Source organism: Spermophilus citellus (assembly GCF_964194105.1).
Source record: "Spermophilus citellus genome assembly, chromosome: 1".
NCBI lineage: Eukaryota > Metazoa > Chordata > Mammalia > Rodentia > Sciuridae > Spermophilus > Spermophilus citellus.
The window spans coordinates 193,487,488-193,503,778 of NC_138182.1; the positions used below are offsets into that span (position 1 = coordinate 193,487,488).

Consider the following 16,291-nt stretch of genomic DNA (forward strand, 5'->3'; position numbering starts at 1 on the left):
TCTCTGTAATAATTTTGTATATGAAGAGACTGAAACCCTACCAAAGCAGACAAGTGATTTGTCCAAGATGTGAGAGCCAGATTGGCAGAGGTGTGGAAATAGATAAAACCCAAGAGCAAAATGGGCTGCTCACATCAGCTTGAAGTTTCCTTTTACACTGAACTTCAAAAAATTCTCAGGTTCAACATTAATCATGGCCATTATTTCAGTGAATTAGAAGTAAATTAAGAATTGATGTAAAGGAAGGTCCTATTAGGAACAAAACTGATAAAGGGAGAGGACAAAGTAAAACCCAGGGAGATTTGTATAAGACTTAATTTGGTAATGTGAAGAATTTTGCAGAAGAGGCAGAACTATAATAGGGAAGAAGAGACTAGGAATAGTTATTATCTTCATTATTGTTATGAAGCGATTATATGGCATTTCATCTTCTAAACCTTTTCGAACTTTAATTAAGTGTCAAATGCAGTTAAGATCTACATTGCCCATGTACTCTAGGAAAGTAGAACATTAAGGTTTGGTGAGAAATTGAGAAAATATATTAGAACTCTCCTATTATAAAACATTGCTTGAAGTTGCTGTGTTTGGAAACAACCTTCACCTTGGAAATTAATTAAAAATCAAAAGCCTTGTTACTATGTACTTCCTACTCTTGCTATTCACTCTCTGTACTTGTTTGATGGGGAAATATATGAAGTGTGATGCATGTAGATTATCATTTGGATTAGAGAGTACAAGAAAGAAACATTTCTTGGTTTTTTTGTGGCTCATTGTTACAACATTTGAAATAATCAGATCTGTAATATAAATGACAATCAACTCTTTGCCCCCTTGATCATTTCATAATTATGATGTAAAAGCATTTTGATTTTTTAAAAAGTTTCTATGTCAATATAAGGTTTTCAGTTTTTTATGCTTTATAATGTTTAAATCTTTATATCAAAATTGTAATATAGCAGAAAAGGAGGGGGACAAAAAGAAAAGAAAATACTTGTGTACCTACACTTAAGAATGAGACTTAAAAGTAAGAATCATTATAGGAGATATGCTTTTTCATTTAAAGATTTCTTTATTACTCATGCATAAACAAAATAGATAGCTTCTGTCTTGTAAGTACTGTGTGCTACAATAGTCTTGCTTTTAAAGGCTAAGATTTTTTTTTTTTCTTTCCAAGTAGCACCTGTGTTTTCTGGAGCAGTTCAGCAATAGAAGAAATGACACTTTCATTCTTGTAATGAGGCACCATTAACCAGAGGCTTTTTGTAAGGGTGTAATTTCAAACTTCATTACAGACTGAGACTGCCGTACCACCATTACTCAGGAAAATGTGCTTCTGTTGTGACTCTCCAATGGGCCTTACATTTTTAATGCATCTTGTTAGAATATTTATGAAACAGGATCACCAATAGAGGGCATCTGTCTTTAAAGCATGTGGGTCACAAGGATATTAACTGACAGGGAGTCACTGCCCTCACTTGAGACTTTTCAATTAGAAAAACAGAAGTTAAAGGGACAAGCTGTCATCCAAAGTTTATTCTGATTCAGTCCTTATTATAGCAAGGAGAAAGGAAGTATGTATGTATCTGGAGTTTTAATTTTTTTTCATCATTATCCAAGTATAAAAGTCACCTGCGAAATTCACAATGGATGAGAATGAGCTCACAATAATTGTGCTTCTTTGAAAAGTCTGTACTTTGGGGAAAGTTTGTGTTTGCCTAAGTCATGCCTCAGTCTTGCTTTAGTATAGGTTTAACCTCTCAAAAATATGTAAAGATCCCAACTTCCTGATAAAAAACATTTCACATTGTAAAATTTAATTCTGCCATTGAGCTGTGCAGCAGTTTCATTCAGAATGGAAGCCACTGGCTAATAGACTCCAGGGATAGGAGCAAGAGACCTGGGTTTGTGTCTAATCCTCAGCCCAGCATTTGAGGTATGGGTTCCTGTGGGAGGGAAGGTTCCAGCTTACCAGCTTGACACCTTCCCTTCTCTCTTCCTGAGCCTGATCCCTCAGCTCCGGAAGTGTCCAGGGCTGCTTATACCAGCTGGCCTGGCAGGAACTGTCATGTGATCCATGGAAGGCTTGTAAATGTAGGTTCTGGCATGAAGTATGTATGTATACAGGTACCCTGTATGGCACTGTCAAATGGGAATGTTTGTTTCAAAGTACGATTAGTGATTATGACCACAGTAGTGTACCTTCTCATGTTTTTCTTCAGATATTTCTGATGTTAATATCCATAGCAGTATATGTCCAATTTTAATTTCCTCTGTACCTGCCATGAGAAGAAGGAACTATGTTCTTAAATTTCTGAAAAGTACCATGACTGTGTTCTGTTAATCTTCAAATAATAGCCTATTAGCAATGAAAACTTTGGAGAGGAAATGTACACACTTCAAAGCCTTGGATAATTTTTTACTTAATACAGTTCCCCTTTAATCTAGAGATTTTAAATTGTTTCTTCCTCATAAGGTGCTGTTCTTTTCAACTTGAATTTGCTTTATGTGATCTCCATTTAAATTCTATGTGGAATGAATATTTGCCACCATTTGCTGATTTACACTTAGAAGCAAAGCCAGTTATGCAGCCCATAGTCTAAGTGCCAGAACAGAGGAACCAAGAGCCATCTGTTCAGACAGAAAGGACTCAAACTTGCCTGCGCTTCCTGCTTGGTCTCCTGCAGTTGTGCTCTTGCAGTTTCAGTACCAGGTTGGGATCCTGACAGTTCCCAGCTGTTCTCCACAATGGGGAGGTGCTCACTCAGGGCAGCTTCCTGCTGAGCTTACATAAATTAAAAGTTAAATGCTCACATAACAGGTGTTTGATTTTTGCTGGGAATAGTCACAGCTTCACAGCATCATTGCCATGCATTCCAGATAGCATCCACACGTTAATGAAGCACTTACTTCAACTAAGTACTTGTTTCTTTCTCCTCCCTCCTCCAATACCCCACCTCATTATTACTAAGACTTGATCTATCCATATCCAAAAGCGTCTGCAGACTGAGTGTGGCCCATGGATAGGGTTAGAGTCAGACAATACTTGAAATTCAGACTTGTTTGTCAATATGTGAACATTGGAAATGTTCACCATAGAAATTCAGTTTTGTGGATTATCTTTTTTAAAAGTAGAGGATTTGCTAACACTATTCTGTGATCTCACATGGCGACAGCCTATGCCCCACAGAACCCTTCCCTATTTTTCTTTCCCTGCCTGGTCCCTGGCCACATCAGGTGTACACCCTTCATTGCCTATTCCACAAGAGAGCAGCTGCATCAGAGTAGTGTATGCACACATGTGTAGCCGCCAGTGCCTTATGCCAGCCAGCATGTTTGACTTCACACTTCTAGTTTGCTATCTTAAAAAGGGGAATTATACCTTCCACCTATTGTCCTTGATAACATGGATGATTAACGTGAATTTTTAAAAGCATTGCAAAATAAGATTATTCATTGCTATTTAAGTAGCATATTTGAAAAATGATTTTGTGCCTGTAATCCCAGCAACTGTAGAGGCTGGGGCAGGAGGATTGCAAGTTCAAGGCCAGTCTCAGCAACTTAGTGAGGCCTCAACAACTGAGCGAGACCCTGTCTCAAAATTATAAAAATAAAAAAGGCTAGGGATGTGGTTCAGTGGTTAAGCTTTTCTAAGGTTCAATTCCTGGTATCAAAAAAAAAAAAAAAAAGATTGTGTTTCACATTGGCACTCTATGCTACACCATTCTTTGTTTAGTCAGAAATTAAATGTGTTTTGAATGAGTTTTTACTTGATACATCTTTTAGAAAATTTAAAGTCAAAGAAGCCTGGAAAAAATTAACATATTTATATATTTATTTATGTCTCTGTGTATATATTTGTACATATGTACACACACACACACACACACACTTATCTACTTTAGAATATGTTAATCCTGTTAATACTTTCTTAGCTTTCAGTGGTTATAATAAAATTTCTGTTGTTTAAGTGAAAAGCAAGTTTAGGATGAACGGAGAAACAAGGCACCATGTATGGGTGTTAACTTTAGATGAATGATTTTTCTTTTCAGAATACGGCAGGAGAACGATATGGTTGATTCAGCGCCTCAGTGGGAAGCCGTGTTAAGGAGACAAAAGGAAAAAAACCAAGCAGACCCCAACAACAGGCGATCCAGACACAGATCTCGCTCGTATGTTGGCTCTTTTTATACCTTGATTCAAAAACACTGAGCTTCAAGTAGCAGGCAGATGCCCGGGGCTTTTAATGTGGTGTAGCCCAGCCACAATTACCCTGTGCTTATTTGTCAAATTTACCTTTATTTGTGACTTTCATTAAATATATTTGAAGCTATAGAAGATGGAACACAGCCAAAACAAAATGTCATAGAAACTCAAGGCTGTCAAAACTATATTTCTGTTTTGTTTGTGCTGTTTTTAAACAATGCATATACCCAGCTGGATAAATAGAAATAGTCTCCTTTGTTCTGAAGCCTGGCCTTGGTGAAGTACCTGCTGCTTCTCTCAATTTGAGTCTGCAGAATTGTCTGAAGTCTTGCTCCAGACTGAACCAGATGTGAATGTCTTTCCATCAAATTACCATTTGTGAGCAGTAGTCAGCGATTCATTACACTCCTGTGTTGGGGTTTGTGCACTCCTGTTGCTAGGCAATGCCATGTGTGAGCACAATTACCCCTTAGTGGTGAGATTGTCAATCCCTCAAATTAATTTTCTTCAAGCTGATAAAGTTTATGTGTTTGTGTGCAGTGTGTGTGTGTATCTATGCATCAAGATTTAGACCGCCTATTTCCCAAAGCATATCTTTTTCAAGTGAGCTGGGGCTACCTATAGATCCCTTTGGTCATGGATGGTTTGTATGGTGTCATCTACACATGGGAGGAAGGATTAATGTCTGAGGTAAGGCAGTGGAAGGATGTTGAGAAGTTGATACAGAAAAAAAAAATCTGGGTAGGTATGTGGGAGCTTTGAGGGAGACAGGTCAGAGTGTGCCTGAGGACAGCTGTGAGCTCTAGTTCAGGTTAGCAGGCCACGAGAGGACATGAAGGGACACTTCTAGTCTGAGTAGTCTTAGATGCTGATGTTTTGATTAAAACTTAACCCAGAGTGTTTTTTGTTTTTTGTTTTTAAGTTGGTAGTACATCACAATCAAAGATTCTGTTCTTTTGTAACAGAAAACCTTTTAGGTTTAGTTGTCACTGAGCAGTATACACATTATATACTCATTGCTTTATGTTTTTGTTTGGAAACCTAATTAAACTGTCGTTCTTAAAGCAGAAGTCAGAAGTTCCTTTGTCATTTTTAAAAACCATTATTTATTTCTGGGGTTCTTTATATATTCTAGATATAAGTCCTTTTTCAGATATGTGTATGGTGAATACTTTTTCCCAGCCTGTCATTTGTCTTATGGTCTGAACATTCTTTTTGATGACCAGACATTTTAAATTTTGATGAAAACCATTATTTCATTTTGTTATGTTGTTTATAGTTAATTTTTTGCCTACCCCAATATTATAAAGAATCTTTCATATGTTTTTCTTTTTGCTTCATGGATTTTGTTTTTATATTTAGGTCTGTGGTCCATCCAGGATTAATTGTTGCATATGTATTAAGTAGAGATTGAGACATACATCCAGTTATTTCAGTACCATTTGTAGCAAAGACTATTGTCATTGAAATGCCTTAGAGCTTGTGTCTAAAATAAATTACTATCTATATGTAGGTCAATTTTACTTCATTGATCTATTTATTTGTTGCTAAATGACCATCCTGTCTTGGTTACTGTAATTTTACACTAAAACTTGAATAAACAGTGTAAATTCTCCAACTTTGTTCTTTTTCTTTTTCCCAAGATTCTTTTACCTTTGCTTTTTATGTAAATTTTTGAGTCAGCTTTTCAGTTTTTACTACTCATCCAAAAAAGACTGTAGGCTTTAAATTAGGATTATATTTATAGATCAATTTTGACAAAATTAATATCTTCCCCACCCATTTATCTGTCTTTAACTTCTTTCAGTAACATTTTACAATTTTAATCGTTGCTATATTTATAGTATTTTTGTTAAGATTAATCATAAATATTTAATATTTTAATGATATTGACTTGTATATTCTTAAAAGTTGTCTTAATTATTTGCCAGTCTATTGAAAAACATGATTGTAAAAAAAATACATATAGCATCTTGCTCTCCTAGAGCTTTTTAAAATTCTCTTATTAATTCTGGAAGCTTGCCCCTTTTGGGGCAATTTCTTGGAAATTTCTATAGACACAATCATATTGTTTATAAATTCAGGCAGTTTTCCTTTATTTCTAATCCTCTTGCCTTCTTTTTCAATTTCTTCCCTTATTGTGCTGGCTAGCTCCTCCAGTACAGTGTTGAATCCCATGCTGAGCAGGAGTGGGAAGAAAGTAGATATTGTTGGCTTGTTCTTTCTAGGGGGAGGCATTAAACACGTCACATTAAGTGTGATGCTAGCTCTGAGACTGAGGAAGATCCCTTCTGTCCCTAGGTGCTAAGAGTTATTGAAGAGTTTTCATTGTGAATGATTTTTGAAGTGTGTTATGTGCTTTTTCTGCATCTCTTGAGATGATTGTTATATGGGTTTTTCTTCTTTATTTTTTTTAGTGTAGGAATTGTATTGGTTCAGTTTTGAATGACATATTCCAAGGTTCAGTCCCTTGTAGTCATGATATAGTATCCTTTTAGTACATTGCTAGATTCTATTGGATATTATTTTGTTAAGATTTCTCTATGTTTTTGAGAAATATTGGTGCATAATTTTTTTTTGTAATACCTTTGGTTTTTTGGTAGCAGAGTTATAGTGGATATGCAAAATGGCTTGGGAAGTCTTCCTTCTTTGTTTTCTGAAAGTAAACAAATTGAAATCAGAATTATTTACATTTTAAATACTTGATACAATTTACCAGTGGAATTCTCTCTGCCCAGGATTTCTTTGTGGGAAGTTTTGAATTGCAGACTCAAGTTCTTTAACACATGTGGTGCCATTCGTATTTTCTACTTGTTATATTAGGTCTCTATAATTTGCGTTCTTAAAAGAGTTCACATAACCACATATAGTCCTTCTCAAAGTCTGTGTATCTATTGACTGCTCTTGTTTGTTTCTTTTCCTAGAGTATGGTTATAATTCCCTGACTCATGTCTAGTAATTTTTTATTATATGCTGGAAATTTTAGAAGACATATTGTAGGAGGTCTGGATTATGTAGTCTTCTTTTAAACAGGGTCAAATTTTGTTGTCAGGCAGTTCAATTTCTGTCCCATCCTCTTGATATTATCAAACTTGTTTAATACGTCATAAAATGGGGCTTTTGTCATCAGCCTAAGATATGTTTGTTCTCTACTTTAGGCTTGGTCTCTGCTCCCACCGCCTGGCCTTTCTAGGGTCTTAGTTGAATGCACATAGTCCTCAGCATGGGTTCTGCACTGTGACAGCAGGACTTCACCCTGCCTGGTGCTTCTGTTTGCACTTAGCCTTTCATCAGCTGTGCTATGTTAGGTCTCTTGGGGTCTCACTAGCATATGTGGAGACTGTGTTTCATGACCAGACCCCATCAATGTTTTAAGAAAAATCCTCATACAAACTTCTAGAGTCTCTGGAGCTGCCTTTTTTTTCTTTCATCCTGCACTTGAGTTTCAGCCTGGTCAACAGCTTCAGTCTCTGATCTCTGCCACCTCAGCATTGTGAGACTGTTGCTTCCTGAGCTGCACACTGGGAAGATCCCCCCCCCCCCACCCACCCTGCAAAAAGCTGGAGCAAGTAGGAGCTCACCCTGGGCTTCCCTTCTCTCAAAGATCACAGACTTCTGCTGCCTGATGTCTGCAGACCTTTGCTTTGTGTATTTTACTTTAGGTGTATCATTTACTTCATTGTGGCAAGAAGCAGAAGTTAAGGAATGCTCTTTTGAAACAGAGAAATAACTTTAAGTTGGGAATTGTTTCTATCAGATCAACTGGAATCAGAAAAAAATAATCTAATGGTACTTTAAATTTAAAATTTTATTTAAACATTGAAATTTTACCTATATGATCAAATAATCAGATCATATAGAGGATTTTCTCAGAACAGTGCAGCTGTATGAAACAGACCCATTAAGAGTTAGGTGTGTATCTTTCTGGAATTTATAAGCAAACTATAAAAAGATCTAGCAAATATTTGAGATGATTGTATGGCTGAGCTTGATTAATTAACTTGATAACTTATATGGCCAAAGTACAGATAAGATAGAAAAAGAGTGTTTCACTCAGAAGTTGCTCTGACCCGGTAAAAGCAGATTGACAAAGAGTAAACAAGCAAAAAGGCCAATTAGAGTTTGCAGTCATCCAGATGAGAAATGATCATAGCCCAGAAAAGATGATGGTGATGGAAATAGAGACCAGTGGATTTTGAAAGTATTGCTTGCATATTTGTAGTATGAGAGGAGTTATGGATGTTGTTTAGTTTTTGAGCTGATCAACTGAGTGGGTGACCATGCCGTTTTACTGAGAAACCAAGGAATGGGCTGAGGATATGAAAGCCAAACTTTCTGTTTTGTTAGGTTTGAGTTGCTAAACAGGCAGTCAATTGGAAACTCTCTGCAAGATGACAAATTACTTTATATAGGATAAACTGGGCTGTCTTTTATTTGCGTTAAAAGCATTGAACTGAAATATAAGGATCTTGTCTGGTAAATCATTAAGTACAGTGCCACTTAATATATTTTCTATCTACATTGCTATGACATTCATGTTTACTATCATTAGAAACAAGTCGGTCTCAGTGAAAGCACATTCAACCTGAGCAAGCTTTTACTCATTGCGATATGGGGAAAAGCACTGAAGCTCAAACAATAGTTTTGAAAGGTTCGACTTGTGTGCACAAGTAGGCACGGGCTCCCTCTGGTGGTGATACTGTCTTACTGTTGTCCTTGAAAAAGTAATTGATAATGTGGAAGATGGGTTTGTCAGGGCGAACCAGTGTTCTCAGTTAAAAACAAAACAGAAGTTTGGTATAGTCGTTCAAGATTTAATGTGAAGTTTCTGGAAGGGATTCCTGAGCAATCTTTAAAAGCTAGGTTGCTAGGCTCCAGGGCTTCCCAATATTTCTTTAATTTGGAGAGGAAATGAGGGAGAAGAGTAAGCTATCTCCTAACTTGTTTATCTGACCACGCAGAAATAAGATGAAAAATTACCAAGAAATTTGTCAAATACTTTGAATTCTGTAACTAAAGATAATTTTGTGAATTTAACTATTTTCAATTCTAAATTTCCTATTTGAGCTATGATCAGTGTAAAGATCGCAAAAGTAATACAAGTCAAATGTTACTATATGTACTATTTTAAAATACAATATGGCATACAAATGTAGTATAGTATATACTATCATGTAATAATATATAGTATGTACTATTGTATAATGTTTATTAGATAACTGGAGAATTTGGAGGTTATATGAAAAGACTATATGTAATAATGGAGTTTAAATCCTTTATAAATTTATAAAATGTTCTTGTTTTGGGCTTTTGAGAGAAGGGAATTGATTTGTAAATAAGGTTTCAGTCAAACTAATTTCTCTGATTAATTTGAAGTGGAATATTTGTATGAGGTGTAGATGAAGGATGCTTTTGGAAAATATTGGACTGAATGTTTATTTTTTATATATGTCTTATCTTTGGACAACTCAGTAGTCTATTTCCTGAGGGCCTTCTTTGGAGAATTTAAGTAAAACATCTGCATAATGAAAAGTCTTTTAATTTATGAAAAATGACTGATAATATTTCACAGCTTTCTAAATCCACAAAATGATGAGTTGCAGACAGAACATGAATTCATCCTAAATTATTGATTAAATGAGTGCAGATGTAAGCATAAAAATAATATCTTCTTCATTAACATGTAGCTGATGTTCATATTTTTTTTCAATCATAGGAGCTCTAACAGCCAGAAAATTATTATTATTTTCTTTTAAAGCTTTGAACCTTTCTTTTTGTCTTTAGTTGTTTGAAAATACTGGATAGTTCAGTGCTCAGTTTAGTTAAAAATATGATCTTATGGTGCTCTAGGACTTAAAGTTAAAGACTAAATTCCTGAATCTTTTAGGAACAATATTTATGGCTAGAAGGACTGATGATCTCATTCAGGTTAAGATAACATTTCTGCTAAGTCTTCTGAGATAGGAATGAAAGGCATTTCCTAAGGAATTACAATAATAATAGTTTTTTTAAAAAATACTTAGAAACTACCTTTTTTTCCTGATAATTAATATAAGAAATTATCTTGACTTAAAATATCAGAAAAGACAGGAAATAATAAATAAGAAAATTAGTTGGGTATGGTGACATATCTACAATCCCTGCACTTAGGAAGCTGAGGCAGCAGGGTCATATGAGCCTGGGAGTTTTGAGACCAGACAGGGCAATAGCATGAGACTCTGTATCAAAAAAAAGAAAATAAAAATAAGACACCGCTGTAATCCCAATACTCAGAAATATCCACTGTTACCAGGATTTTATATATTATTCATACTTAGGAATTCTCATCACTGGGCCTGATAGGGTGGTCCTGGGGTGTATGACCTCCTTGCCCATTATTTTTCTCATTCTCCCTCCAATCTTCTTAACAGCATTCAGCTTTAATCTTATGCCATCAAATTATACCACTCGCCACTCCCATCAACTATGCCCTGGCACTTTCCTTATTGTTGTAACATTTCGTTCCTGCCTATCATTCTCTGCAGTACAATTTCAGTAGTCACCTAATGGATCTTTATAAATAACTTTGTCTCTCAGTTTCACTACCTAATCTTAGCCACTTCTTAGGTCATACCCTTGACTAGTGGTTTTTAGTTGGGGGCAGCATTGCTCCTCACAGGACAATGTCTAGAGTCATTTTTGGCTTTCACTCTGGGGAGGTGTTATTAGCATCTAGTGGGTAGAGACCATAGGTGCCACTAATCATCTTTGAGTGCCCAGACCCTTACAACAAAGAATTCTTACCCAAAATGTCAATAATGCAGAGGGGAAGGAACCCTCCTATAATGTGCAGATAGCTAATACTGTCCTCACTATTGTACCTTTCTGAAATACGAATGATTATCAGCAAAACCAGCTTCTTAGCCTAAATATTATGCAATACTCCAGACTCTTGAGTAACTTTCTATGAGAATCAGATGCTGGTATATTTAGAACTGAATCACCATTGTCATAGAATGGAAAAATAACTTGGTGCCTTTTTACCACCTTCTCAGAGATTGGCATTTACTGGTTTAGCTTAGAACCTGGTGAATCAAACCAACCAAATGTAGGAAGGCAGATTCCATTCAGGAGATTCTTCCAAAGAAGTAGTTTTTAGAAGTGTGTGTGTGTGTGTGTGTGTGTGTGTGTTTTATGTATACAATTTTATTCTTATAACAAGCAAAATCTACATTTAATAATACCATTCTTGTTCTGAGACTAAGTCTTCATCCCATTCCCTTAACTCCTTTTTGTTTTGACTCCTTTTGAATTGATTCCTAGGTCTTCATTGACACGTTGTTCTCCCCCAAAGACAAAACTACTTCTTTAATTCAGCGACTAGAAAATAGCTTATCATATTCTGTAGGCTCAGAAAGTTCTGCAGGAACTCCTCAGTCATACCCTTATTGTCGAAAGCATTGATGATATCATATGTTGAAACAATAGTAGAGCCCCCGAAATGCTGATACAGATGATCAACATAAAATTCCACAGGACAGAGTACATCAGTGGCTTTGCTTAACTCTTGTCCTTTCAATTGTTAACGTTTGGGAACTTTCTTTGGACCTATTAACTAGACCTCTTGTTCTGATGAGGGGACTGATGAAAGTTTATCATTTTCTCAATAGGAAAAAAATCATTCTGTGACAAGAATTTGGGTGATAATAGATTTTTAGTATTCACAGTTAAGTAGGAGTTAATAGTTCAAACTAGGAAGAACAGGAACACATGGACATTGATTTCAGATTTCTCATTCTGTGACATTAAAGACTATGGTATAATTTCTACTTAAGTAGTGCTTGAGGAAGGGATTTGTGGATTGACAGTTAAGGATAGAAAAGAACATATAAAGAATGGCCACATGGCCGGGTGCAGTAGCACACACCGCAATCCCAGTGGCTCAGGAGGTTGAGGCAGGAGGATCTCAGGTTCAAACCCAGCCTCAGCAACTCAGTGAGGCCACATGATTGGAAGCTAACAGATAGCTTTAGCTTTTGTGGACCTAGGTTTTGGTTGGTGCAGAAATGTTATACCAGATGTCACATGAAAGATGGATTATCTGTATATAGTCTGCCATCTGGGATGTCCCACCAGTTGCTTTTCCCTTGTGGTTATTGGCTTGTATTAAGTAATCACAGATCATGTTGGGACTCTCACCTAGTAATAGTAGTTGGATGAGTTTTTCTTTTGCCTTTACTTAGCAATAGATAGCATGATCAGAAACCAAAGTCCCTGAATCATTATTGATTGTACAGTCACCACTGGAGGATACGTGGATTTAGCCCTGCAGTTCTAACCTCATCAAGTAAATGAAACTCTGGTTATGGGTGGTTTTTATGTGATTTTTTTCCCCCTTCAGTGGCACCATGAGATGAATTACCTGGTGTTTTTGTACTGACCATTGATGTAGCCCTCCTTGCTCAGTCTTTGTCTGGTCTCAGCTGGCAAATAAGACCTTCACAGTCTGAAAACTATTAAAGTTAGCTATTAGATTGCAGATGAAGCATATTTTCAGAGGTGAGCATTGTTTTCTTCATTATAGGAGAAGCCCTGATATTCAAGCAAAAGAGGAATTATGGAAGCATATACAGTGAGTATTGAGTTTTCCTCATTGTTTTTAAAACCCGGGAAGTTTGTTGTTGTTGTTGTTTTAATCCATGTAGTTTGAATATAGTTACAAGAAAGACTGTTGTAACAAAGAGGCAGCCTCCATCTGAGGCCTGGCAACTAGTCTTATCAGCATGATATGGTACAGGCAGCCCTATTACCTCCTCTCCTGGGGTCACTTAGCTTACCTGTAAATGGACTCAGACAGGCCAATAGTTTACAAGTGAATACCAAGGGGAAAAAAATCCAGAAATAAATAGATACCTACCACAGGGGAGGGAAGCAGAATTGTCATAGGAAATGAGAGACAGTTGAAAAGTGTGGATGTGGTAAAACTGAAAGAAGGCAAAAGAGCTCCAGAAGAGGTTTCCTCCCGTATTACCTTGGGCACATTCTCATGTTTTCATCTTTGCTCCCAGCTTATATCAGTCTTATTAACACTGCATTTTGTGACATAATTTGAAAGGGAAAACTCATTTGCTGATTTTGAAAGAGAATAGTGTGTATATGAGCATGGCCACATTTATTTTCTTGCTTATTTCCCTCTAGAAAGGAACTCGTGGATCCCTCTGGAATGTCAGAAGAGCAATTGAAAGAGATCCCATACACTAAAATAGAGTATGTCTTTGAAAATCTTTTCACAAAAGTTTTATTTGTGCTTCTAAGGAAGTTATTCATTCTTACCCTTTATTTGTGTTCCATAGAGTGCTTTAATTTGTCTGTATATTTTAACTAAAGTTAAAAGTGAATATAGGAAGAGAGGTAGAAAAAGGTGTATCTTACTTCTGCACTCTAGTCAATATCCTGTTAGAGGCCCCTTTTGTATATGGTAAGTGCAAGGGGGCTTTTGATGATTAATGTCTGTTTTAGAATAAATTCTTGCTGGGCACAGTGGTGCATGCCTGTAATCCCAGCAATTTGGGAGGCTAAGGCAGGATTGTGAGTTCAAAGCCAGTCCCTCAGCAGATTAGTGACGCACAAAGCAATTCAGTGAGACCCTGTCTTTAATAAAATATTAAAAAGTACTGGGGATATGGCTCAATGATTCAGCACCCCTGGGTTCTATCTCCAGTACCTGCCCCCAATATATATATTTCTGAAGTATTTATTTACTGGTAACATAGTTTGCATTTATCCACTATTTTACCATCAAGAGAATTATGTCTACCACAAAACTGTCATGTAAGACCAAGATGGTCCCTGTCATAGAGCTAGCACATTCAGCTGGATAGTCTTCATGAAAGCCTGATAGGTACCCCTGGTTGCTCATCAGTGTGGCTACAGCATACCTTTTACTGTGTTTCCTGCCTTGCTATAATTGGTTCAGAGAAAGTGGGAGCCTTCTTCCTTGCTTTATTTCTCTTCTGCAACACAGGCTTCTTTCCCACTCAGAAGAATTGCTGATTGGTGGCCTCCAGCCTACCCTAACTTGTTTTTATGCCAAAGATTAAATTTTAGATATATTTGAATTAAGATATAATTGACAAAAATTATAGATACTTATGGTATATGATGTGATATTTTAATGTCTACATTATAAAATCATTAAATCAAGCTAATTAACATATCTACCACCTGACATCATGTTTTTGTGGTCAACCACATTTAATATTAACAACTTTCAAGTGAAGATTAAATTCTTTTTTATTTATTTAATTTTTGGTACTAGGGATTGAATCCAGGGGCACTTTACACCTGGGCTACATCCCCAGTCCTTATTTATTTTTTATTTCAAGACAGGGTCATGCTAAGCTGCTTAGGGCCTCACTAAGTTACTGAGGCTGGCCTCAAACTTGCAATCCTCCTGCTTCAGCTTCCCAAGTCATTAGGATTACAGGTGTGTGCCAACATGCCTGGCTGGAAATCAAACTCTTAATGACAGTCAAGTTAGTAGTTATGATAATGATCAACTTTTTCTGATAGTAGTTCCATTTGTCTGCAGTGTAGATTTTTCTTCCATACTACTGGAAAGCATTCAACTGTAAGGAGTAATTTCATTGAAAGTTTGGTGGCAAATATATACATATATGTATACACACACATATATATACACACACGCCTATATATACATGTATATATATATATATATTTGTATATATTATGTACACATATCTTTGAATTCATACAAATGTATGTGTACATAATAAAAGAGCTCCATATTCATGTATGGTCAAGGAAGCATTTACCTACTGTTAACAGGTGAAATTTAAGTCACTCATGCTTTTAGAGTCCAGAAGAGACAAATTTTTTTTTTTTTTGCACTAAGGATTAAATTTAGGGGCACTCACCACTGAGACACATCTCCAGCCCTATTTGGGGTTTTATTTAGAGACAGGGCCTCGCTGAGTTGCTTAGTGCCTCGCTTTTGCTAAGGCTGGCTTTGAACTCATGATCCTCCTGCCTCAGCCTCCTGAGTCACTGGGATTATAGGCATGTACTACCATGCCTGGCTGAGACAAATTATTTGAATAATCTGTCTGATGGTAATTTTTTTCTTTATTTTTTTAGTTTCAAAATTAAGGGAAAATTCCAAATTATCCTGTTTTGACTTTTGCCATATTTGTTTTTTGTGTATGGGTGTGTGTGTATATATTTTTATTTGTTTGTTTGTGTATTTCTCGTTCAGGACTCAGGGTGACCCAGTCCGAATCAGGCATTCTCATTCACCACGAAGCTACCGCCAGTATCGAAGGTCCCAGTGTTCAGATGGAGAGCGATCTGTTCTCTCAGAAGTGAAGTAAGTAGGTAGCCTGGGGATGTCACCTGCCTGGAGGCTCTGGAAAAGCAGAGTCTGGTAAAGCTCTCTGCAATGATGGAAATGTCCTATATCTACACCATCACCCTCTTTCAAGTTAAGTTCTGATTCTAGGTGTTATTCATTCATTAATTCTGAAACTCATCTCTGCAGTTCAAAAACAGATCTTGTACCACCACTTCCAGTGACTCGTTCTTCAGATGCTCAGGGTTCTGGTGGCTCTACAGTTCATCAGGTTAGTAATAATAAAGTTCTAAGTGTTGTACTGATGGGCATTTTGAGAAGCATTTTGTGCTTTGGGGAGTTCCTTCAAATGAATCATTAACTTCCTTTTTGAGATTCTATTCAAATAGGAGAAGGAATGAGGAGGCAGCGCTCAAGACCAAGACACAGCCTGATTAAGTTAGGAATAAGATGTAGAGGATAGTATGAGGTTTAAAATGTTCTGAACCTTGTGACCATGCCAAGTATTTTGAAGACTGAAAGATCATTTGATTAGATTAAAGAAAAAATAGCATCACTAATTAAAAAAAAAAGTCTTTTTAGGTATTTTTTTGAGCCAGAGAAACAAAGAGTAGGTGATAGATTAACAGGTGGGGTGACAGATGTTCAACTGTCAAACAGAAAAATTAGTCCTAGTTTAGGTCTGTCCTCCCTATTAGAGAGAATGAGTTTCATGCTGGAAATGTTTTACAAATGTGTTTA

At 36.5% G+C, this 16,291-nt stretch overlaps 1 protein-coding gene across 1 annotated transcript in view; it reads left to right on the forward strand.

Moving 5' to 3' along the window:
* The window catches only part of EPB41L4A (erythrocyte membrane protein band 4.1 like 4A), a 236,241-nt gene that overhangs the window by 213,796 nt on the left and 6,154 nt on the right, over positions 1–16,291 (forward strand). The window contains exons 19-23 of the mRNA XM_081289124.1: positions 4,050–4,169; positions 12,767–12,814; positions 13,381–13,449; positions 15,458–15,568; positions 15,740–15,821. Of these exons, the coding sequence (XP_081145250.1) occupies positions 4,050–4,169; positions 12,767–12,814; positions 13,381–13,449; positions 15,458–15,568; positions 15,740–15,821 (430 nt within the window). The remainder of the gene's footprint in view (positions 1–4,049; positions 4,170–12,766; positions 12,815–13,380; positions 13,450–15,457; positions 15,569–15,739; positions 15,822–16,291) is intronic.